The sequence below is a fragment of the Balaenoptera musculus genome, chromosome 4 (genome assembly GCF_009873245.2).
Source record: "Balaenoptera musculus isolate JJ_BM4_2016_0621 chromosome 4, mBalMus1.pri.v3, whole genome shotgun sequence".
Lineage (NCBI taxonomy): Eukaryota > Metazoa > Chordata > Mammalia > Artiodactyla > Balaenopteridae > Balaenoptera > Balaenoptera musculus.
The window spans coordinates 79,211,082-79,237,833 of record NC_045788.1 but is presented as its reverse complement, the minus strand read 5'-3'; the positions used below and the strand labels follow the sequence as shown (position 1 = coordinate 79,237,833).

General features: G+C 35.5%; 1 protein-coding gene across 5 annotated transcripts in view; it reads left to right on the top strand.

Annotated features, from left to right (window-relative positions):
• Positions 1–26,752, top strand: part of CFAP91 (cilia and flagella associated protein 91) — a 145,797-nt gene that overhangs the window by 14,896 nt on the left and 104,149 nt on the right. For all 5 annotated transcript variants that reach the window (XM_036849510.1, XM_036849513.1, XM_036849512.1 and 2 more), the window contains 3 exons: positions 763–846; positions 1,943–1,999; positions 15,270–15,451. In XM_036849510.1, coding sequence (XP_036705405.1) covers positions 763–846; positions 1,943–1,999; positions 15,270–15,451 — 323 coding nt within the window. The remainder of the gene's footprint in view (positions 1–762; positions 847–1,942; positions 2,000–15,269; positions 15,452–26,752) is intronic.

Genomic DNA, 26,752 nt, shown 5'->3' with positions numbered 1-26,752 from the left:
CATAAAACAGAAGCAATATTGTAACAAATTCAATAAAGACTTTAAAAATGGTCCACATCAAAGAAAAAAATCTTAAAAAAAAATGTACAATTGTGATGTTATACCTAGACCAGTTGAGCTCAAATTCTCTTTCTTAAGCCCTTTGACCAAAACAAGCCTGATTCAGGAGCAATGGTTATAGGTTTATTGGTCAGTAGATGTTCTCCAAAGGTTGGAGTGCATATGTATATTAAGTGATAACTTACCACCAAAGGTAGAAGTGAATGCGTTTGTTGTTTCTTTGATTCATCTTAGAAATTGCAAGTGTACTTTTCTGCTAGTATCCAAATACACTTTTTGGAGACTTGCAGCCAAGGCACCTTCAGAGACAGATCTCTTGAATTGCTTATTCTTTTAAGGGATATTTACAAGTTCATACCTAGTAAATTTCTTTTAAAATGCTACCTTACAGCCTAGACATAAAACTTCGTTTTTTAAAATTTTGTAATTCTCATGTGCCATTAACTAAAAGTGGGTAGTTTCGTATGTGAGATTTCGTAAGTCTACTCATTTATTAGCTTTCAGTTCTACTTGTTGGCTCCTGGTTTCCTGGCTCAGGGAAAGTAACTATTCTAGTCTGAGATGTAGGACAGTAAGATGCATGTTACAGAAGACTTTGCTCTCAGTCTGAGCTACCCTGTGTATCCCCTACTTTATAGACATATAAATATGAATTGGAAATTATATGTTAGACTTGAATAATGTTTTCCTGCTTCGTTTTAGAACTGACACTTCTTTTCAGATGCCTAAAGAAGTTTATGAAGATCCTGATGTTACTGGAAAGAATCGCTATAAATATTTTGAAAGGTAGAAAATAATTACTGTGAATATGAGCCCTAGTATTATTAGAGGCCACTTTGTAATAATGATAGCAGCTCTCATTTTTAAGTGCATGCAGTGTGCCAGGCATCACTTTATAAGTGCTTTACGTATACAATATCAATTTTCAGAACAGAAATATTGGATAAGATATATTATCCCCATTTTACCAGTAAGGAAGCTGAGACCAAGAGAGGAGAAGTAAATTGCTCAAGGTCACATAAATAGCAAGTGGTAGAGTTGGGGTTCCAACTAAGTCTGCCTGACATTAGAGGTACTAATTACAAATAAGAATGTATATTTGAGAACAAAATGAAGTTGTCAAATGAAGTGAGATAGAGCAAAGACACCATGACAGCCGTAGTGCAGGGGAAAGTGTTAAAAGAGAGCAAATAGGTGAAATATGCTCTCTTTGTGTGAATGTTGCCAAAACCAGCATGGTCAAAAGATTCACTTTGTATCATTTGTGAGTAATACTGATGTGATAATCATACACTCAGATCAGATTAAAATAAGATGAGGATTTCCCTATAGGTCCTGAGTTAGCAAAATAGTCTTGATGTTATATCTACATAAGCTCATTTGAGAAAAGTAAACTTGTAGTCCACATTATGCTGATTTTTTTCAGAGAAATGTTAAATTCTTAACATACTACACTCAATTTCTAGACTTTTGGGGAGAAATTTTTTTAAGTAAATCATTGGGAATTTCAGAATATCTCAGGGAACTTGAGAAGTTGCTGGGGACTAATGACCAGCTGAAGCCCAAGTATACGGCACTGTTTCTCAGAATATGGCTTGTTTCCCATCTTCAGAGAACACACTGGGATGTTTATTAAAAATGCAGATTCACTGGCTCTACCTTATATCTACTGAATCTCCTGGGCTAGACCTGGGAATTTGAATTTTACACAAGAATCTTCCCACTCCCCAGTGATTTTTGTGTATGCCAAAGTTTGAGAATTACTGATCTATGAAGTATTCAAACTCACTGATTTCAAGGGACAAATATTAACAATGGACGAAAGCTCAGAGAGCACACAATGCAAAAGTCCCACACATTTGTGTTTTCCTTTCTCCCCCAGGCCTTTCCTTCCATTTTATCAACAGATGCCATTCAATGTTGTTTTTGCATCAACCAGGTAAGTAACCATTATTTAAAAACTTTTTTTCCAGTTTATTTTATTTATTATTTGCTTCCATATTTGTTTCCAGAGGATAGTTGTCTAAATCAATATTTTTAAACTTTGGATCACTAACCATTAGAAGGTCTTCTAGTGGGTCATGAGCAGCATTTTAAAAAACAAAATAGAACAGAAAATAACCAAGAGCATCAGACATATTGAGGGTAGTTGTTTTTTGCTTATAACTTTTGTTTTGAATAGATACATACATATGCTCATCTAATTTTTGCTATACTCTTTCCCATGTCAATATAACTTAAAATTTCCGTAGGAGAAAAAAATCCAAGGTATTCTTGAAATGAACGGGAAAAGAAACCTTTTTTAAGGTCTCAGATTTCTGAATAGAAAGTTAGATAGGGCTTGACTTTCAAACATGCATTTAAAGGATATGGTTACTCTTAATGATATAGCATCTTAGGAATAGGATATATGTTATCAAAGGTCTGTAATCCTCAATATAAGTGCCAATTATGATCCCAGTTCCCCTCTAATTTTTTAAGACTGTATATGGATACCTTTGGCTCTTACATGGATGGAGGAAAGATCCTCTGCTCTCCTCCTAGACAGAGCAACTTTGTGTATTGTCACTTTACCTGGGGACAACTGCAGACTTGTTTTCTATGAAATGCTTTGTATGAGCAAAAGAGAAGCTATAAGACAGGTATCTCCCTATAGATACCTTTGGTAATTCTTTAGAAGCAGGCTCACTGGCTCTCCTGCTTTGGAGGTCATAATCACATTAGGTCTAAAAATTGTTCAGCTGATTGTGGGGAGTTCTGAGGTCTACAGTGATGAACACTGGGCCCCTCCACTCCTTCCTAACTAATTGTGATGTAAGGGATAAAGATTTCCTTTGAGAGTTAAAGCATGACAGTTGACATTCTAGATAGTCTCTTTCTTTCTCAGAAGTTTTAAAGAATGAATCAGTAACCATCTGTGAAGTCAACTCTGGAATTCTGGCAGCGTTGAGTTTCTGAGTGGTGAGGATAATTCCACTTTATGTTAGCAAGTATGGACTTGTCTGGGGACAGCTGGCCTTCTCCAGCCACACCCTTTCCATGGCTAGCTGTTGGAGCCTTTACTTTGGACTCTATGTAAGCATCTTGGTGAAGAGGATAAAAAGTAATATTTTTAAAATGTTCAATAGTGGTTTCCAGTTCCACATATGACGTGCTTGGAAGTTACTATTAACTGAAGATTTTAAAAACAGACAGGAAAATACAGGGAGTAGTAGCTACCCAGAACAGAGATTCATGAGTAGAAACTGCCCTGAGAACCATTCCTAGGTAGGAAAACCTGAACTGTAATTGACAAGTTGCTGGAGATTCAGTGTGGAAGACTCTGAGAATGAAAAACTCCAGGAGGACCCAGTCATGGGGGCTCCCACAATTTTGTGATTTACCTCCAGGAACTCAACCAGGTTCTCACAGTAAATATTGGAGAAAAATCCCCCCATGCTTCTGGCAGGAGGAGGGAAAAAGGAACCACTTTGAAATATGCTAGAGCACTCTGTTCTTCTTAACAAGGCCGGCTGTCAGGAGAAACTAGTGAGCCAGAGCCTAACCTGCTGGGGTATTATCAGAGCCTAACTGAGAGGGGAAGGAAATACCCAACTTCAGTCCCCTTTTGCCATCCTGCCCCACCTAAGGGGGAAGAAAAAACTGAAAAACACTTATGAAGCTCATAGTCCAGATGCATAGACTCACTGAAAGAAAGACCTAATATATGAAAATAGAATGCTTCCCTTCCCCCCACACCTTACCACCAAATTACTAAAGACCTATTTACAGTTTTTCTTACTCAGCACATCATGTGTAGCTGTAAGAAAAAAAATTACAAGGCACACTGAAAGGCAAAACCACAATTTGAAGAGACAGCATAAGCATCAGAACCAGACATGGCAGGGATGTTGGAATTATCAGAAAAGGAATTTAAAACAACTGTGATGAACATGCTAAGGGCTCTGATGGGTGAAGTAGACTTCAAGCAAGATCAAATAGGCAATGTAAGCAAAGAGATGGAAATTCTAAGAAAGAACTAAAAAAAAAAAAATGCTAGAGATCAAAAACACTGAAACAGAAATGAAGAATTCCTTTGATAGGCTTGTTAATAGACTGGACATAGCTGAGGAAAGAATTTGTGAGCTAGCAGATATCCATACAAACTTCTAAAACTGAAAAGCAGAGAGAACAAAGACTGAAAAATCCAGAATATCCAAAACCTGTGGACAAATACAAAGGCATAGCATACGTATAATGGGAGTACCAAAAGGAGAAGAAAGAAAGGAACAGAAGAAATATTTGAAACAATAATGACTGAAAATTTCTCCAAATTAATGTCAGATATCAAACTACAGAGTCAGGAAGCTCAGAGAACATCAAGCAGGATAAATATCAAAAAAGCTACACCAAGGCATATTATATTCAAACTAAAGAAAATCAGAGATAAAGAATAAATTCTGACAGAAGCCAAAGTACAAAATTACCTCACCTATAGAGGAACAAAGATAAGAATTACATCTGACTTCTCTGAAACCATGCAAGCAAGAAGAGAGAGAAGTGAAACTTTGAAGTGTTGAGAGAAAAAAAATCAACCTAGAATTCTGTATCCTGCAAAATTATCCTTCAGAAATGAAAGCAAAGTAAAGACCTTCTCAGACAAACAAAAATTGAGGGAATTTGTTGCCATTAGACCTGTCTTGCAAGAAATGTTAGAAGAAGTTCTTTAGAGAGAAGGGAAATAATATAGGTCAGAAACTTGGATCTACATAAAGAAAAGAAGGACATCAAAGACAGAATAAATGAAGATGAAATAAAAACTTATTTTTTAACAGTTTATTCAAAATAATAAGACCACCAGGGCAGAAATAGAGACACAGATGTAGAAAACGGATGTGTGGACACAGGGGGGAAGGGGAGGGTAGGATGAATTGGGAGATTAGGTTTGACATAAATACACTACCATATGTAAAACAGATAGCTGGTGGGAACCTGCAGTGTAGTACAGGGAGCTCAGCTCAGTGCTCTGTGATGACCTAGATGGGCGGCATGGGGGGAGATGGGAGGGAGGTCCAAGAGGGAGGGGATATATGTATACACATAGCTGATTCACTTCGTTGTACAGCAGAAACTAACACAACATTGTAAAGCAATTATACTCCAATTTTAAAAAAAAGGAAGACAATGGAAGACAAATGGTGGGCAGTTTGTTTTTCCTCTTTGACTAATTATTAAAGGAGCCTATTCAGAAAAAAAATTAACAATGATAAGAGCAACAATGTATTTGATTATGTATGCTCATGAATATATCATGTATATACTTATATATAAGTGAAATGAATGACAGCAATAATAAAAGAGATGAAAGGGAGGAATGAGGATTATTTTGTTATTATAAGGTACTTACACTGCTTGAGAAGTGATATAGTGTTATTTGAAAGTGGACTTGGATTAGTTGTAAATGTATATTGCAAACTCTGGGGCAATCACTAAAAAAGTGAAAAATAAAGGGAAGTATAACTGATATGCTAATAAAGAAGAGAAAATGGAATCATATAAAACGTGGTTAAAACTACAAAAAAACAGAAAAAGGGTGGAAGATAAAATAGGAACAAAGAACAAGTGCAACAAATAGATATGGTAGATATTAATCCAACTATCAATAATCACTTTGGCCATCAGTGGTCTAAATGAACCAATTAAAAGACAGATATTGTTAAAGTGGATCAAAAAACAAGAACCGACTATATGTTGTCACTAAGAAACCTACTTTAAGTATAAAGACACATATAGATTAAAAGTAAATGGATAGATTAGAACAGAATAGAGAGCCCAGAAATAAACTCATGTTTTTATGGTCAGTTAATCTATGACAAAGGAGGCAAGAATATACAATGTAGAAAAGACAGCCTCTTCAATAAGTGGTGCTGGGAATACTGGACAGCTACATGTAAAAGAATGAAATCAGAACATTCTCCAACACCATATACAAAAATAAACTCATAGACCTAAATATAAGACCTGAAGCCATAAAACTCCTAGAAGAAAACATAGGAAGAACACTCTTTGACATAAATTGTAGCAATATTTTTTTGGAGCAGTCTCCTAAAGCAAAGGAAATAAAAGCAAAAATAAACAAATGGGACCTAATTAAACTTAAAAGCTTTTGCACAGCAAGGAAAACCATCAACAAAATGAAAAGATAGCCTACTGAATGGGAGAAAATATTTGCAAATGATATGACTGATAAGGGGTTAATATCCAAAATATATAAACAGCCTATACAACTCCACATCAAAAAAACCCAAGCAACCCAGTTAAAAAATGTGCAAAAGACCTGAATAGACATTTTTCTAAAGAGGACATGCAGATAGCCAACATGAACGTGAAAAGATGCTCAACATTGCTAATCATCAGGAAAATGCAAATCAAAACCACGAGATATTATCTCATACCTGTCAGAATGGCTATCATCGAAAAGAACACAAATAACAAACGTTAGCGAGGTGGAGAAAAGGGAACCCTCCTACGCTGTTAGTGGGAATGTAAATTGGTGCAGCCACTGTGGAAAACAGTAGGGAGGTTTCTCAAAAAACTAAAAATAGAACCACCTTATGACCCAGCAATTCCACTCCTGGGTATATATCCAAAAAAACCAAAATCACTATTTTGAAAAGATACATGCACCGCAATGTTCATAGCAGCATTGCTTACAGTTGCCAAAATATGGAAGCAATTCAAGCATCCATCAACATGAATGAATAAAGAAAATGTGGTATATATATACAATGGAATACTACTCAGCCATAAAAAAGAATGAAAATTGCCACTTGCAACAACATGGATGGACTTGGAGGGTATTATCCTAAGTGAAGTTAGTCAGACAGAGAAAGACAAATACTGTATGATATCACTTATGTGTGGAATCTAAAAAATACAACAAACTAGTCAATATAAGAAAAAAGAAACAGACTCACAGATATAGAGACCAAGCTAGTGGTTACCAGTGGGGAGAGGGAAAGGGGGAGGGGCAATATAGGAATAGGGGATTAAGAGATATAAACCATTATGTATAAAATAAGCTACAAGTATATATTGTACAACACAGGGAATATAGCCAATATTTTATAATAACTATAAATGGAGTATAACCTTTAAAAATTGTGAAATACTGTATAGTACACCTGTAACATATAATATTACACATCAACTACACTTCAATTAAAAAATGTAAAAAAAGAACAAAAGTAAATGGATAGAGAAAACTATAGCATACTAACACTGAAAGAAAGCAACAATAGCTATAATAATTTCAGACAGAGCAGACTTCAAAGCAAGGAAAATTATCAGGGATAAAGAGAGGCATTACATAATGATACAGAGGTCAGTTTTCCAAGAAGACATAATAATCCTTAATGTATATGTGCCTGATGACAGAGTGTGAAACTACATGTGGCAAAAAGTAATAGAATTACAAGGAGAAGTAGATGAATCCACTATCACCTCCTGTTGGAAATGGATACATCTAGCAGACAGAAAATCAGTAAGGCCCTAGTTGAACTTAACAATACCATTAATCAGTTGTATATAATTGGTATCTATAGACTACTTATTCAACAACAGCAGAATACACATTCTTCTCAAGCTCACATGAAACATTCACCAAGATAGCCACATTCTGGGCCATAAAACACACTTTAATAAATGTAAAAGCATAGAAATAATACAATGTCTGCTCTCAGACCATAGTGATATTAAACTGGAAATTAAGAACAGAGAGAGAACTGAAAATCCCCAAATATATGGATATTAAACAATATATTTCTAAATAACATATGGATCAAAAAAGATATCTCATGGGAAATTTTAAAATATTTTAAACTAAATGAAAATGACAATACAAATTATAAAAATTTGTGCAATGCAATGAAAGCAGTGCTTAGTGGGAAATTTATAGCATTGAATGCATGTATTAGAAAAGAAGAAAGATCTAAATCAATCATCGAAGCTTCCACCTTGAGAAACTAGAAAAAGAAGAGCAAATTATATCCAAAGCAAGCAGAAGAAAAGCAGTAATAAGAATTAGAGCATAAATCAATGGAATTTTTTTTCAAGTGTATGGAGAGTATAAGCCATGTACTTTGTAAAAAATGTTTATTTATTTATTTTGGCTGTGCTGAGTCTTAGTTGCAGCTTGTGGGCTCCTTAGTTGCTTCTCGCAGGATCCTTAGTTGCGGCATGCGAACTCTTAGTTGCGGCATGCGTGTGGGATCTAGTTCCCTGACCAGGGATTGGACCCACATCCCCTGCATTGGGAGGTGGATTCTCAACCACTGTGCCACTAGGGAAGTCCCATAAATCAGCAGAATTGATCAAGGAAATCGATAGAGAAAATAAGTGAAACCACAGAGTTCTTTGAAAAGATCACTAAAACTGATAAGCCTCAAGCCGGGCTAACTAAGAAAAAAAGAGAGGACACAAATTATTAATATCAGAAATGAAAAAGGATCCCCTTTTCAGAAATGAAAAAGGATCACTGCAGATCCCATGGCATTAAAAAGATAATTAAGGAATATTGTGAATAACTCTATGCCTACAAATTTGATATTCTAGATGAAAAGGACTAATTACTTGAAAAGCAATTTGCCAAAACTCACACAAGAAGAAATAGAAAATCTGAAAAGGCCTATATTATTATTAACAAATTTTTGAATCAGTAATTAATAACTTTCTAAAACATAAAGCACCAGGCCCAGATGGGTCTGCTGGTGAATTCTACCAAACATTTAAGGAAGAAGTTATACCATTCTCTGCAGTCTCTTTCAGATAATAGAAGCTAACTCATTCTTTGAGGCCAGCATTACTCTAATACTAAAACCAGGCAAAGACATTAAAAGAAAACTACAAACCAACATCTCTCATGAATGTAGGCATGAAAATCCTCAACAAAATATTAGCAAATCAAATCCAACAATGTATAAAAAGAGTTATACACCACAACCAAGTGGGATTTATCCCAGGTATGCAAGGTTGATTCTGCATTTGAAAATCAGTTAATATAATGCATCACATCAACAGGCTGAAAAAGAAAAATCACATGATCATATTACTAGAGGCCAGAAAAAGTATTTGACATTATCCAATACTCATTCATGATTAAAACTCTCAGTTAACTTGGATTAGAGAGGATTAGAGAGGAATTACACAACTTTATAAAGACTGTGTACCAAAAACTTACATCATACTTAATGGTGAGAAACTCAAAGCTTTTCCACTAAGATCAGGAAAAAGGCAAGGACGTCCCCTCTTGTCACTCCCTTTCAACATCATACTGGAAGTCGTAGCTAATTCAGTAAGACAAGAAGAAGAAATAAAAGGTATACAGTTTGGAAAGGAAGAAATAAAACTGTCTTTTAGCAGGTGACATATTCATCTATGTAGAAAATATGAAAGAATTTACTGAAAAAAAAAAAACCCTCCTGGAACTAATAAGTGATTATAGCAAGGTTGTAGGATATAAGGTTAGTATACAAAAGTCAGCTGCTTTCCTATATACCTATATAGAACAAGTGGAATTTGAAATATAAAACACAGTGCCATTTACATTAGCATCAACAAATGAAATACTTGAGTATAAATTTAATAAAATATACACAAGATCTACTTGAGGAAAACTACAAAACTTTGATGAAAGAAATCAAAGAACAACTAAATAACTGGAGAAATATTCTATGTTCATGGATAGGAAGACTCAATAGTGTCAATATGTCAGTTCTTCCCAATTTGATTTATAGAGTCCATGTAATCTCAGTCAAAATCCCTGCAAGTTATTTTGTGGATATTGACAAAGTGATTCTAAAGTTTATATGAAGAGGCAAAAAACTCAGAATAAGCAGCACAGTATAGAAGCAGAAGAACAAAGTTGGAGGACTGACACGACCTGACTTCAAGACCTACTGTAAAACTTTTATAATCATGAAAGTGTGGTATTGTGGAAAGAATAGACAAATAGATGAATGAAACAGAGAGCCCAGAAATAGACCCACATATATATAATCAACTAATCTTTGACAAAAAGAACAGACAATATAATGGAGCAAAGACAGTCTTTTTAAACAAATGATGCTGGAACAACTGGACATCTACATGCAAAAAAATGAATTTAGGCACAAGCCTTACACCCTTACAAAATTAACTCAAAATGATCACAGACTTAAATGTAGAATACAAAAATATAAAACTCTTAAAAGATTACATAGGAAAAAAACCTAGATGATCTTGGGTATGGTGATGACTTTTTAGATACAACACCAAAGTCATGATCCATTAAAGAAATAATGGAGAATTTGGACTTCATTGAAATTTAAAACTTCTGCTCTACAGAAGACAATGTCAGTAGAATGAGAAGACAAGTCACAGACTAGGAGAAAATATTTGCAAAAGACATATCTGATAAAGGACTGTTATCCAAAATAATCGAAGAAGTCTAAAACTCAACAGTAAGAAAACAAAAAACCTGATTTTAAAAAAGGTCAAAGACCTTAAAAAATACCTCACCAAAGAAGATATACAGATGGCAAATAAGGATATGGAAAGATGCTCCACATCATGTCATCAGGGAAATGCAAATTAAAACAATATACCGCTATACACCTGTTAGAATGGACAAAATCTGGAACACTAACACCACCAAATGTGGAGCAGCAGGAACTTTCATTTTTGGTGGGAATGCAAAATGCTATAGCCACTTCAGAAGGCAGTTTGACAGTTTCTTACAAGACTAAACATACTCTTACCATATGATTTGGCAATCCTGCTCCTTGGTATTTACCCAAAGAGGTTGAAAACTTACCTCTACAGAAAAACCTGCTCACAGATGTTTATAGCGGTTTTATTCATAATTGCCAAAACTTGGAAGTAACCAAGATGTCCTTCAGTAGATGAATGGATAAATAAACTATGGTACATTGAGACAATATAATATTATTCAGCGCTAAAAAGAAATGAGCTATCAAGTCATGAAAAGACATGGAAGAATCTTTTTTTTAATCATTATTTTTATTATTACACTACTTATTATAGATTATCTTTTGCATACTGCTCTATTCAAAAGTGTTTTGGATTTGCTGAAGATGATTCCTGAGCGTTCTCCCCACAGACACACACACAGCAGCCCTTCGACTGCAGCTTTACTGCCTGCACCTGTTGGCTGGACGAGGCTCATGAAATCCTGCACGTTCCCCTCAGGGAACGGTGAGCAGCCCAGGCTGGAAGGGGAGCTTCGAAGAGCATGTCCATGGGCCACCTGAGCCTATAGGACAACTGACGAGTCCTCTTGAGGGCCCAGAAACAGCTCTGTCTCCCAGGAAGTCAGGGAGGGTATGCTTGCCCACCATAGCCACATTGTCAAGGTTACTCTTGGGGCCCAGGAACCACTCTTGCCCTCCTTGAGAGGCTGGAGATGGCATCCCTGTTCCCAGCATCTTCAGAATTTTTTTCTCAGATCAGGAACCCAGGAACCACCATTGCTGGAAACGGAGGGGCACAGAGGTCATCTTATCCCCCCCCCGAGCCTCTAGAATGTTCTCAGTTCCCACGGGTGCCCAGGAAAGGTCGATGCCAACCTTGAAGGCATGGAGAATGTGGTTCGCTCGCCCAAGCAACTGCAGAAAGTTTTCAGTCTACCTGGCAACTGGGAAACTGGTGCTGCCAGTCCCTTTTGCCCTTGCTGGCCAGGAAGCACACAGATGATGACCTTGGACAGTGTAGATGCAAATGGAGGGGCCTGGACTTCAAGGTGCCCAGAAAGAGAAGGAGCGACAGCAGGCGAGGTCTGGGCAGTGCTGGGGGCTTCATGTCTGACGTCTGAACGCTGACTGTGGGTGTGCATTCTTCTTTGCCTGGAGAAACTGAAAAAAGTTCTGGAGATGAATGGTGGTGATGGTTGCACAACAATGTAAATGTACTTGATGTCCCTGAACTATATGACCATAAATGATTAAAATGGTAGGTTTATGTACATTTTACCATGATGAAAAATCATAACTCCAAAGAGATGGACAGTAGAATACACATTGCCTTAAGGGATGAGGAGATACAGATGGCATAGTACGGAGAAGAAAGTGTAATCTGCTGTTTTCGGATGGAATGTCCTATAAATATCAATTAAATCTATCTGGTCTATTGTGTCATTTAAAGCTTGTGTTTCCTTATTAATTTTCTAAGACATGGAAGAATCTTAAATGCATATAGTTAAGAGAAGGAAGCCAATCTGAAAAGGTTGCATACTGTATGGTTCCAACTATATGACATTCTGGAAAAGGCAAAACTATGGAGATTATAAAAAGATCATTGGTTGCCAGGGGGTTGGGGGGAATGGGAAAAGGATGAATAGGAGCACAGAGGATTTTAAGGGTAGGGGAAATACTCTGTATGTTACTATAATGATGGATACACATTATTATACATGTATACATAGACATGTAAGGATTTGTCCATACGTATATAATGTACAACACCAAGAGTGAACCTTAATGTAAACTGTGGACTTTGGGTGACTGTGAAGTATCAATGGAGGTTCATCAATTGTAACAAAGCTACCACTCTGGTGAGTCATGTTGATAATGTGTCGGGCTATGCATGTGTGGGGCAGGGGGTATATGGGAAGTTTCTGTACCTTCTTTTCAATTTTGCTATGAACCTAAGATTGCTCTAAAAAATTGCCTTTAAAAAATGCAGACATTCAATGGAGTTCATAATAACAAAACAAGATTTACTAGCTTTGTGAAGCTCCTCTTTGTGTGCAGTTCACTTGGGGCTGGAAGGGAAAATCTAGAAGACTGTGGGTGTGGCAGACAGTACGTGTTCCTGGTAGTGGCCCGTAGTAGAGGAGGAGGGGCCTGGATGGAGGGAATTAGAGCAGCAGTGGCTGCTGTGAAAGCCAGACTAAGTAAGGCTGAGGATGGGATCCAGGACAAGGCAGGGCTCAAGCCAAGTAGGAAGCAGATATGGAGTCTTTCTGGCATTGGGTCCCGATCGAGGTTGGGCAGAGGTGGGAAAGAGATTCTTGCTCTTTCTTATTCACATTTTACTCTCCTCTAAAACCAACTGAAATGGAGAGAAAAAGAATAGGTTGGAGAAAAATAACAAGTCGGTTGGGAAAGAAACTGTACTATTGAGTTGCATAGGACTTTTTGTCAAAGTAGCATTCCTCCTTTGCATCCTATCCTCAGACCCACATAGAAGGGTCCCAAGTCAGCAGAAAGCTTAGTCAGAAGGATTCCTCAGGCTTTACCATAATCCTAGCACATTTGATCAGATGGGTCAAATGTGAAATTATTTAATTTAGAAAACAGTAATTCTCTTGATTCAACTTATGGTGTTATAATATTCACATGATCTGTGATGATAAAGCTAATTTGAAGTTATTTCCTCAAGTAGAATTTTTATAGTAGCATACTTTCTGCTGAAAACTTAAGAAACTATATGTCTACATGTGTTAGAAATTAATAGCAACTGCTGAAAAATGATTTCAATGCCTGTTAGAATTCAGCATTAAAAACAATTTAAAGTACTGTTCCATCACAGGTCGAAATGTCAAATAGACACTTCTTTCTAATTGGCTTGAAATGCATTTTTCTTTGAGCTAAGCTGTACATGCTGTGCTCATGTATAAGCACCTCCCCTTGCCTTTGACTTTTTCATAATGGAAATCTCTCTCTTTTTTTCCATTATTTATTGTTTGTGTAATTTAACCAATTCTTCAAAATGATTTATTTTAAATGGAAATGGTTATATTTTTTTTTCTTATTTTATAAGTAGTATATATACAGGTTAAAAAAAAGTTAGAAAATTCAGAAGACTATAAACATGAAAAAAATTCTCTCTATAACCCTACTATCTAGAAATAATTGCTTTCATTATTGTGTGTCCATCTAGGCATTTTTATGTGCCTAATAACACAGTCTTTAAAAACATAAAAATGTACTCCTAATGTACATACTGCTTTACAGTGTTATTTTTTCTACTTTACTTTGGATCATAGACATTTTTGTTTGTTCATAAATATACATTACATTGTAAGTTTTAATAGCTGGATAAATTCCATTATGTATGTGCCATTTTTTAAAAAACAACTTTTCTACTGATGGTGATTAAGTTTGTAATTTTTTTTTTTGAAAGAGTCACATGAGTAGATTGGGAAGGGTTTCCGTGAAGTGTTGTTTAGTCGAAAAAGCAAGATGCAAAAATGTATTTATAGTATGATTTCATGTTAGTCAAATGATAAAATAACACTATATTTGTGTATATTTGTGTCAGTGTAGAAAATAAGTGTGCAAAAAAATATGGAAGATATAATTCAAGGATACAACTGAGATACATACCCTAGATATTGGGTATATAGAGAAGGTACTGCTACAGGTGGATAAGGAAGAAAAAGGGATTGAGGGATGCAAACTCAAAAGCACAAGAAAACACTGCACTGAAACATTAAACCATATGTGCTGTCATACTTATTGTTTAAGAAATTATGTGTAAGGGTGGGCATATGTTTAAGTGAATTAAAGAGGTTTTTTGTATTTAAAAATAGACAGAATGAAAAAAACAAAGGTGAAAATAATGGGTCCAAGGTTGATGCCTAATGACTCCAGGTATAACCATTTTTTAGAAATAAAATTGGCCATTAAAAAAAGTTTTTTACTCTAATAAATGAGACTTTGTAAACATGTTTGCATATATCTTTGCACACTCATTGAATTATTTCCTACAATAAATTCCTAGGAGTACAATTGCTGGGGCAAAAGGGTATTTTAAGGGTTTGATATATATTGATAAGTTACCTGTTAGTTAGGTTGTACCTATTTGTATTTCCATCAACAGTTTATGAGAATGTCTGTTTCTTCACAACTTCATTGATGCTAGGTACTTTCAAACTTTTAAATCATTGCTTATGTTATATAATAAAATAGCATCTTGCTGTTTTAATTTACTTTTCTTAGATTACTAGTTATGTTCATTATCTTTTCATATGATTGTTAGAAGTTTTACTTTTTGTTTTCTGGACTGTCCTTTACCCATTTCTCTGTGGCTATTTAACTGTCTTATTGATTCACAAGGGCATTTTATATAGAAAGACTGTTTAACTCTTTATCATATATGTTTCAAAACCTATTGATAGGTATAAAGTGATTGTATCAGGTTTTAATTTTTAAAATGATTTTCTCTTTTAGGGCAGAGCCATATACTTTTCCTCCTCCTTCTACTAAGTACCTCCCCATTCCTTCAAAGTATACTGTGGGCACTCAGACTGATTATCGCGATGCCGAAGTTCAAACAGACCCGTATTCTCCAGAATACATAGTATGTCAGGATTCCATCCCTGAACTGCTGACCCTGGCAACTCTCACTTGGGGTGAGTTGGTAATTCTTTTGAATATTTGCAGATGACAGTCCTGATAAGCACACATGCTACTGAGTTCTTGGAAATGACACACATAGAGGCAACTGTGGTTTAAAGTATTGCTATTTAAAGCGTCTTGCTCAGTAGGGCTACTTCATAGACTCATACATTTTCTGATAGATTTGTTCAAAGGTATTTACGCCCTTTTCACTGTAAGGAGGCTTATTGTCCTTTTCCCCTGAAGCTGAAGTTATATTTTGGCTTAATTTTGTGGTTACTTTGCTGACGACTCCCCTCCCTCTTCTCACTGTTTCTCCCAGTGAATCAGTTCTTTTTCACTGAGGCATTCATACTCCTTCTTTACACATAAACCTTTCTTGAGTGTATAATACTGAATGCGTATTCCAACATATGTAATAATATTATCTTTCTTTGCTAAAATATCTTGCAATTTATCAAGGCTCCCTTATATATACTTTATTTGATGATTTGGATGATTTCTTTTGATATTATCTCTGAAATTCTAATGTCTTCCAGGCTCAGAAATTCACTCTCAGAGTATAGAAATTCACTCTGGTCTAGGCCCTTATTATGTGAAACTATAAAAATTAATAAGAGAAGGGACCTTTAGAAACTATTAGGCATTAGCTTATTGAACTCACTTGATTGTAGCTGGGAAGCTGAGAACCAGAGAGGCTGACTCCTCTAAGGTCATGGAGATAGTTGGTACACTGTAATGATTTTTATTAAAATGAGATCACTTTTGTTTCCCTAATGTAATTAATTGCTGTGATCAATTCTGCATCACAGGCCAAGAAGATGTTCATATCTGAGTTCTAGTTTTGATTCTTGTTTCCTGGCCCACTTTATGAATACAGATTAAGCATTCTTGACACCCACACTTTAAACCAGAGGCTCTAATTTCAGGCCTAGATGACAGGTTAAAAGTATGCTGAAATCTTTCCCTTTGCTCTGAGCACATAAAAAACATATTATAAAGATTAATAACCACACTTAAAAGCAAGGAGGAAAATTTCCATAGTCTAGAAGTGGAGACTTCTTCCTAAAAGAAAGAAATAGCTGGGAACCTGTGATGGTAAGCAGGGACTCTGAATGGTGGGGAGCAGATCTGAGTTACCTGCTTAAACTAAAGGAGACAGAAACTTTTCTCCTGCCCACAGATAGGACTGAAGCCCAGTGCCTGCCAGTCTAAGCCAAGTGCTCCTACCTGGGGCCTTGGGCTTTACCTCTTCGTGTGACAAGGGCTTAGCGTTGAGCTGCAGGAGGACCAGAACCAGGATATCTAAAACAAAAAATCTGGGCAGGGGCTCAGAAGTGCTTCACTTGGTAAAAGGCCTAATCTGGAGCCCTGCCACTGGCAGCTCTGGGGTTGAAGTATCAATAAAAACCTCCATGAGTTAGGCCTACCTCCTCATTGGTGAGGCTCTGGGCGGAGGTTCAAATAGAGGCCCATATACTATTGATATATGTATAGATGTTTAAAAATTATAAATCAAGCTACTATCTGTTAGATAAAATACGTTCTATATTTTTCACAAATAAATCTTTCTAAAAAGTTGAAAGGACAAATGTACATTTAAAATTCTTAGACTCTTTGGGATTGCATGCTGGAATGTGGCAGCAATGGGAGAGGCTGCCTAGTGGCCTGCCCTTTTCTCTGGCTCTGTTCCACATCACGAGGGGCCTGTCATGCATGTATATGATCGCCCCACCTTGCTTTTCCATTTTCTGTTTACACATCCTTGCAAACAGCTGCCTCTTGGCCATGCCTTGGGCTTAAGGGTGAACAAACAGCAGCATATAGTCTGCCCTCAGGAGTCTGAATCCTGAGAAGAGGCCCATGTAGATTTTGGAAGTGGGCTTGGGGCCATTTATGCAAGGAATTCCAGGTTCTCTAAGAGCAGGAGTACTCCAGGTGGGCATTTTGTAGTATTATCTTTAAAGTGCTGTGGGAAAATAATCCCAAATCTAGAATTCTTATACCAGCCAAACTGTTATTCAGGAGTGAAGGTGAAATAAGGACACTTTCACAGGATAGGACATTTCATAGGTCTATCTCATAGGATATTGTAAAGATTAATTTAAATTCACTTATGTAATGTGCTTAGACCAGTGCTTAGTATGTAAATAAGCATTCTATACATGTTAGCTATTAATCCGAAAAGGAAGAAAAAAAGGACATACTTCAACAAGAAGAAAAATAAGCCCAAAAGGAAGAAGCAGTGTTTAAGAACATGATGAGCAAAAAAAGAGAAAGATACATAATTAAAAATTTAAAGTGTTGAGTTTTTAAAAATGATACTTAAAAAAAAAAATAAGAATGAAGCAAGTACTAAAACTCTAGATCAGAATTGGCAAACTATGGTCCATAGGCCAGTTTGGCCTATTGCCTTTTTTTATATGGCCTGCAAGTTAAAGATGATTTTTACATTTAAAAATGGATGAAAAAAACCTATTTTGCGACATGTGAAAATTATTTGTACTATTTTGTGACATGTGAAAATTATTTGTACTATTTTGTGACATGTGAAAATGATATGAGATTAAAATTCCAGTGACCCTAAAATGGTTTTATTGGAATACAGCCAAACTTATTTGTTACGTAGTGTCCTTGCCTGCTTTTGCACTGCCATGCAGAATTGAGTAACTGAAAGAGACTGTGTGGCCCACAAAGCCTCATGTATTTACTCACTGGCCTTTCACAGAGAAAGTTTGCTGACCTCTGCTCTAGATCAGTCCTTTTCAGACTTTAGCATGAATAAGAATCATCTGGTGAGCTTGTTAAAACACTGATTCCTGGCCCCATCCCAGAGATTCTGATTTACTAGGTCTGAGAAAGGGTGGAGAATTTGCATTTCTACCAAGCTCTCAGATGCTGCTGCTACTGCTGGTTTAAGAACCACACTGAGTACTGGAGTTAAGAAGAAATAAGATAAAGCATGTGAAAATTCTATTTTCTTTTGGAGAGAGAGCAATATTAATTAGCTTTAGACTTTATTAGAAAACTATGAGTGGACATTTCTAGGTTAAAAAATTTGTGTGTAACCTCTGGAAAAAAGAGAAGAAATATATCATTTCACAATTGGTAAAGGGGAAAAAGTGGAAATAACAGTAGAAATGGGGGAAAATGCAAAAAAAAACACGATAAATAGAAAATACATAGTAAAGTGTAGGGAAAATGTTCAAATATTTTAATAATCAAAATATATAATAAAAGTGACTTAAACTTGCCTATTAAAAAATTCTTGGATTGAATTCATTAAAACCCAGCAAAAACAGCTTGCTATTTATAAAATAGCGTTATCACTTTGAAAATAAAGGAGTGGAAAATATACTGAAAGCTGACGCAAAAAAAGCTGGTGTAACAATGTTAATATTAGACCAAAGTTAATCAGAAAACAGTAAAAGGGGTAATGAAGAACATGAAATAGTTATAAAAGGAAAAACCCACCAGAAGTTATATCTGTTATGAATTGGAATTTAGTCTGCATAGACTCAAAATATAAAGCAAAATTGATTGAATCACAAGGAAACATGGACAAATTCCTATTCACAGTGGAAGATTTTTTAATGCTCCTCTTTCAGATTAAGCTATCAAAAGTTAGGATTTAGGTGATTTGAACAAGATGCTTAATGTATTTCACATAAAAGAGTTTGCATGTGGTAAGCCATGGCGAGACCTGCTGTAGATCTGATTATGCATTAAGAAACTGAATGTGGAAATAACTTGGCTGTAGTATTTCAAGGAAATAATTATGGCTCTGGGCTCCTTTGAACTGGCCAATTTCTCACTCCACATTTATAGTCATTTGATTTATGAGAAAGATGCCACTATATTCAGTGGGAAAAAGGAGGTCTTTTCAATAAATGTTGATGAAACAATTAGATATCCATGTGCAAAAGTGAACTTTGATTCTGATTTCTACCTCCAGGCAGTATTGGGAAAAACAAACAAACAAACAAAAAAACCCAACGTGTGTGTGTGTGTGTGTGTAAATTGATAACCTGATTCTAAAATTAATATGGAAATGTCAAAGGGTCAAAAGTAGCCAAGGCAAATGTGAAGAAACAGAACAGTATACACTATGAGATACAAAGACTTACTTTAAAGCTGCAGTAATTACACAGTGTGGTATATTCTCAAAGGTACACAAATAGATCATTGTTACAGAATAGGGAGTCCAGAAATTAACCCACAAGTAGATATCATCTGACTTAAGACAAAGATAGTACTACAGTACACTAGAAAAAAAATGATCTTTTCAATAAATGGTGCTGAGTCAATTAGATAGTCATCTTGAAAACAGTGACTCGATTCCTAGTTCACACCATAAACTGAGCCAATCCCAGATGTCTAAATGTGAAAGGTGAAACAAAAATTTAGAAGGAAACATAAGAGAATATTTTCATGATCTTGGGTAGGCACACATTTTATTAAATAGAACAAAAAATGCTAACCATAAAGGGAAAATTAAGAAATTAGATCACATTAAAATTAAGAACCTCTGTTCACCAAAATACATTAAGATAGTGAAAAGGCAAACCACATATTGGGAGAAGATATTTGCAATACCTACATATGACAGAAGACTCATATCTAGAACACATAAAGAAATCCTACAAATCAACAAGAAAAAGACGACCCAATAGAAAAGTTAGCAAATGATGTGAGCAGTCACTTGATAAAACGGGTTTTCAAATGGCCAATCAACATATGAAACAGTGTTCAACCTGATTAGTCATCAGGGAAATGCAAATTAAAATCTCAGTTTGATACTACAGACATACCAGAATAACCAATGTTAAAAAGATTGATATTACTAAGTGATGATAAGGATTTGAAGCAAAGAGAATTTCATATACTGCATGTATATATTGCAACCATTCTTTGGAAACTGGTAGTATCTTCTAAAGCTGACACAATACCTACAACCCAGGAACGTCATCCCTCACTATATACACAAGAAAAGTGAGTACTTAGCTCTACTATAAGAAATGCATATATAATTTTCACCAAGAGACAATGCAAGAATGTTCATAGCAGCACTATTCATAGTAACTCTGAACTGAAAACAACCCAGATGTCCATCAACCATAGAACGGATGAATAACCTGTAGTATGTTCACACAGTGGAATACTATATAGTAACGAGAATGAAAGTACAGCTACACATAACCACATGGGTGAATCTCACATACATATTGCTGAGCAAAAGAAGTAAGACACTAAAGAGTACCTACATTTTGATTTCATTTATATGAAGATCAAAACCTATCAGAACTAAATTAATGTGTTAGGATTCAGGCTGGTGGCTATCCTTGAGGCAAGTAGAGACTGGGAGGGAGTATGATGAGCAATCTAGGGTTCTGGTAAATTCTGTTCCTTGATGTGAGTGCTGGTTATTTGGGATGTTCCTTTGTGTACCTTTCTGTGTGTATATTATACATTAGTAGAATGTTTGCATAAAAATAAGTAAAAAATAATGACACAGTAAAAGGTTGACACCGAAAGCACTAAGAAAAACATTGAGTGCTATGTGCCAAGAACTGTTCCAAGTGCTTTATGTTTTTAACTTATTTAATCTTCACAAGTTAAGTAAATAATAAATTTTAAATCAGAAACCAATAAGAAACCTTAAAAAGGCAAAAGAAATAGTCATTACGATCATAAATTTTTTGGATAAAGATTAATAATATACTGAAACTTCTTGTGGGAAACATCAAGAACAAAGACAGAAGTTGCAAATAAAGAGTATTAGAATTGGAAGAGGGACATACTATAGACTAAACGATTTAGGGACTATAAGAGAACACTATGCATCACTTTTGCCCTACATTTAAAAATTAAGATTATATTAGTTTCAGGTGTACAGCATAGTGAATTTTTAATAGATTATACTCCATTTAAAGTTATTACAAAATAATGGCTGTATGTCCATGTGCTGTATAATATATCATCATTGCTTAACTATTTTATACATAGTAGTTTGTATCTCTTAATCCCGTACCCCTGTCTCGCCCTCCCACCCCTTCCCTCTCCTCATTGGTATCCACTAGTTTGTTTTCTATGTGAGGTTGTTTCTGTTTTGTTATATACGCTCCTTTGTTTTATTTTTTAGATGCCACATGTAAGTGATAACATACACTATGTCTTTCTCTGTCTGGCTTATTTCACTGAGGATAATATGCTCTAGGTCCATCTACGTTGTTGCAGATGGCAGAAATTTATTCCTTTTTTATAGCTGAGTAAATTCCATTGTATATATACACCACATCTTCTTAATCCATTCACCTGTTGATGGATTCTTGGGTTGCTTCCATATCTTGGCTACTGTAAGTAATGCTGCTATGAACATTGGGGTGCATGTATCTTTTCAAGTTAGTGTTTTGGGGTTGTTTTTTGGGGGGGGGGAATATATACCCAGGAGTGGAATTGCTGCATCATATGGTAGTTCTATTTTTAGTTTTTTGAGGAACCTCCTGTTTTCCATAGTGGCTGCATCAATTTTAATTTCTACCAGCAGTGTACAAGGGTTCCTATTTCTCTACATCCTTCCCAATGTTTGTTATTTGTAGACTTTTTGGTGATAGCCATTCTGACAGGTGTGAGGTGACATCTGATTGTGGTTTACATTTCTCTGATGATTAGTGATGTTGAGCATCTTTTCATGTGCCTGTTGGCCATCTGTATGTCTTCTTTGGAAAAATGTCTCTTCAGCTCTTTTGTCCATTTTTTAATTGGGTTGTTTGGTTTTTTAGATATTGAGTTGTATGAGCTGTTTATATATTTTGATATTAACCACTTGTCAGTTATATCACTTGCAAATATTTTCTCCCTTTCAGTAGGTTGTCTTTTCATTTTGTCAATGATTTCCTTTGCTGTGCAAAAGCTTTTGAGTTTAACTAGGTCCCATTTGTTTATTTTTGCTTTTGTTTCCTTTGCCTTAGGAGACAGATCCAGAAGAATATGGCTATGATTTATGTCAGAGTGTTCTGCCTATGTTTTCTTCTAGGAATTTTATGGTTTCAGGTCTTACACTTAGGTCTTTAGTCCATTTTGAGTTTATTTTGTATATGTTGTGAGAGAATGTTCTAATTTCATTCTTTTACATGTATCTGTCTCGTTTTCCCAGTACCATTTATTGAAGAGACTGTATTTTCTCCATTGTATATTCTTGCCTCCTTTGTCATAGATTAATTGATCATAGGAGTATGAGTTTATTTCTGAGTTCTCTATTCTGTTCCATTGATCTTTATATATGTTTTTGTGCCAGTACCATGCTGTTTTCATTACTGTAGCTTTGTAGTATAGTCTGAAGTCAGGGAGCATGATACATCCAGCTTTGTTCTCTTTTCTCAAATTACTTTGGCAATTTGGAGTCTTTTGTGGTTTCATATGAATTTTAGGATTATTTGTTGTAGTTCTGTTGAAATGTCATGGGTATTATGTTAGGGATTGAATTAAATCTGTAGATTGCTTTGGGTGGTATGGACATTTTAACAATATTAATTCTTCCAATCCAAAACACAGGATATTTTTCCATTTCTTGGTATCATTTCTAAATTCCTTCATCAGTGTTTTATAGTTTTTAGAGTATAGGTCTCTCACCTCCTTGGTTAAGTTTATTCTTAGTATTTTACTCTTTTTGGTGGGATTTTGAATGGGATTTTTTTCTGTTTTGCTTTCTCTTTCTGATAGTTCATTGTTAGTATATAGAAAAGTAAAAGATTTCTGTGTATTAATCTTGTATCCTGCAACTTTGCTGAACTCATTTTTGGTTCTAATACCTTTTTGGGTATTAGACTTTGGGTTTTCTATATATAGTATCATGTCACAACTTTGGGTTTTCTATATATAGTATCATGTCATACACAAAGAGCAATAGTTTTACTTCTTCCCTTCTAATTTGGATGCATTTTTTTTCTTGTCTGATTGCTGTGACTAGAACTTCCAGTACTACATTAAATAGAAGGGGTGAGAGTGGGCATCCTTGTCTTTTTCTTATTTTAGAGTAAAGACTGAAAGCTTTTCACCTTTGAGTATGATGTTAGCTGTGAGTTTGTCATAAATGGCCTTTATTATGCTGAGATGTGTTCCCTCTATACCAACGTCAATGATAGTTTTTATCATGAATGGATTTTGAATTTTGTCAAATGCTTTTTCTGTATCTATTGAAATGATTGTGTGATTTTTCTCCTTCCTTTTGTTACTGTGGTGTATCACATTGATTGATTTGCAAATACTGAACCATCCTTGCATCCCTCAAATAAATCTCACTTGATCATGGTGTATGATCCTTTTTATATATTGTTGGATTCAGTTTGCTAATATTTTGTTGAGGATTTTTGTATCTATATTCATCAAAGATATTGGCCTGTAATCTTTTTTTTTGCAGCGTCTTTGTCTGGTTTTGATATCAGGGCAGTGGTAGCCTCATAGAATGAATTTGGGAGTGTTTCATTCTCTTCAAGTGTTTGGATTAGTTTGAGAAGGATATTATTAGCTCTTCTTTATATGTTTGGTAAAATTCCCCTGTGAAGATGACTGGTCCCGGATTTTTGTTTGGTAGGAGTTTTTTAAATTACAAATTCAATTTCACTACTAGTGATCTGTCTGTTGAGATGATCTTTTTCCTCCTCATTCAGTCTTGGAAGTTTGTGTGTTTCTAGAAATTTCTCCATTTCTTCTAGGTTGTCCAATTAGTTGGCTTATAACTGTTAGTAGTACTTTGTTATAAGTTTGTAAATCTCTGTGTTATTGGTTGTTACTTCTCGTCTTTTGCTTCTTGTTTTGTTTACCTGGGTCCTCTCTCTTTTCTTGTTAGCCTGGCTAAAGTTTTATCAATTTTGTTTATCTTTTCAAAGAACCAGTTCTTGGTTTCATTGATCTTTTCTAATTTTTTTTTTTTGCTCTATTTATTTCCTCTCTGATTTTTATTATTTCCTTCCTTCTGCTGACTTTGGGCTTCGCTCTTCTTTTTCTAATTCCTTTAGGTGGTAGGTTAGGTTGTTTATTTGAGATTTTTCTTGTTTCTTGAGGAAGGCCTGTATTGCTACAAAATTCCCTTCTAGAACTGCTTTTGCTGCATCCCATAAATTTTCGGAAGGTTGTGTTTCCATTTTCATTTGTCAAGATATTTTCTGATTTTCTCTTTGATTTCTTCATTGATCCTTTGGTTTTTAGTAGTATGTTGTTTAGTCTCTACATGTGTGTGCTTTTCTCATTTTTCTTGCCATAATTGATTTTTAGTTTCATACTGTTGTGGTCAGAAAAAATGCTTGATATAATTTCTATTAGATTTGTTGAGACTTGTTTTATGGCCTAGTATGTGATCTGTCCTGGAGAATATTCCATATGCACTTGAAAAGAATGTGTATTCTGCTGTTTTTGGATGGATGTACTGTAGATATCCATTAAGTCCAACATATGGTCTATTGTATCATTTAAGACCACTAATGCCTTATTGATTTTCTGTCTGGATGATCTGTCCAAAGATATAAGTAGGGTGTTAAAGTCCTCTACTATTGTTATATTACTGTCAATTTCTCCCTTTTGTCTGTTAATATTTGATTTATATATTTAGGTGCTCCAGTACTGGGTGCATATATGTTAACGAGTATAATATCCTCTCTTCTATTGATCTCTTTATCATTATATAATGCCCTTCTTTGTCTTTCTTTATAGCCTTTGTTTTAAAGTATATTTTGTCTGATATGAGTATTGCTACCCTTGTTTTCTCGTCGTTTCTGTTTCATGAAATATCTTTTTCCGTCCTCTCACTTTCAGTCTCTGTGTGTCTTTAGTTCTGAAGTGAGTCTTTTGTAAGCAGCCTAGAGATGGGTCTTGCGTTTTTATCCATTCAGCCACCCTATGTCTTTTGATTGGAGCATTTAGTTCATTGACATTTAAAGTAATTGTTGATAGTTATGTACTTACTGCCATTTTGTTACTTGTTTTCTGGTTGTTTTTGTAGGTCTTTCCTGTTCTTTTCTTCTTTTAGTTTCTTTTTCTTCCTTTGTGGTTTGATGATTTTCTTACTAGTATGCTTATGTTCCTTTCCTCTCCATTTTTGTGTATCTGTTGTAGGTTTTTGATTTGTGGTTACCATGGAATTCCTGTATTATGACCTATAACTACATCTACTTGTTTTAAATGGTAGTAATTTAAGTTCACACCTATTCAAAATATCTACCTTTTTACTCCCCTCCTCCACATAGATTCTTACCTTTTATTATAGCCTTTTCTTTCCACTTACAGAAGACCCTTTAACATTTCTTTTAGGGTAGGTTTAGTATTGATGAGCTCTATTAGTTTTTTGCTTGTCTGAGAAGTTCTTTATCCCCCCTTCAATTCTAAATGATAATCCTGCTGGATAGAGTATCCTAGGTTGCAGATTTTTCTCTTTTAGCACTTTGAATATATCATGTCACTCTCTCTGGCCTGCAGAGTCTCTGCAGAGACATCAGCCTTATGGGTATTCCCTTGTAAATGACTCTTTGTTTTTTTCTTGCTGCCTTCAGAATTCTCTCTTTAATTTTTACCATTTTCATTATGATTTATCTTGATGTGGGTCTGTTTTGGTTCATCTTGTTTGGAACTTTCTTTGCTTCCTGTACTTGGATATTTGTTTCCTTCTTCAGTTTCCAGAAGTTTTCAGTCATAGTTTATTCAAATACATTTCACAACCTTTCTCTCTCTTCTCCTTCTGAAACCCCTATAATGGGAATGTTGGTACACTTGATGTTATCCCAGAGATCTCTTAAACTGTTCTCATTTTTTTTTTTTTTTAATTTTTTATTTATTATTTATTTATTATTTTTATTTTTGGCTGTGTTGGGTCTTCGTTTCTGTGTGAGGGCTTTCTCCAGTTGCGGCGAGTGGGGGCCACTCCTCATCGCGGTGCGCGGGCCTCTCACTATCGCGGCCCCTCCCGTTGTGGAGCACAGGCTCCAGACGCTCAGGCTCAGCAGTTGTGGCCCACGGGCCCAGCCGCTCCGCGGCATGTGGGATCCTCCCAGACCAGGGCCCGAACCTGTGTCCCCTGCATTGGCAGGCAGACCCTCAACCACTGCGCCACCAGGGAAGCCCAAACTGTTCTCATTTTTTAAAGTTTGTTTTTCTTTTTACTGCACTGATTGGGTGATTTCCATTATTCCATCTTCCAGATCACTTATGCATTCTTCTTTATCACTTAGTTGCTATTCATTCTTTCTAGTGTGTGGTTTTTTTTAAAGACAAGCTTTTATTCATCTTCTTTTTTATTAATTAATTAATTTATTTATTTATTTTTA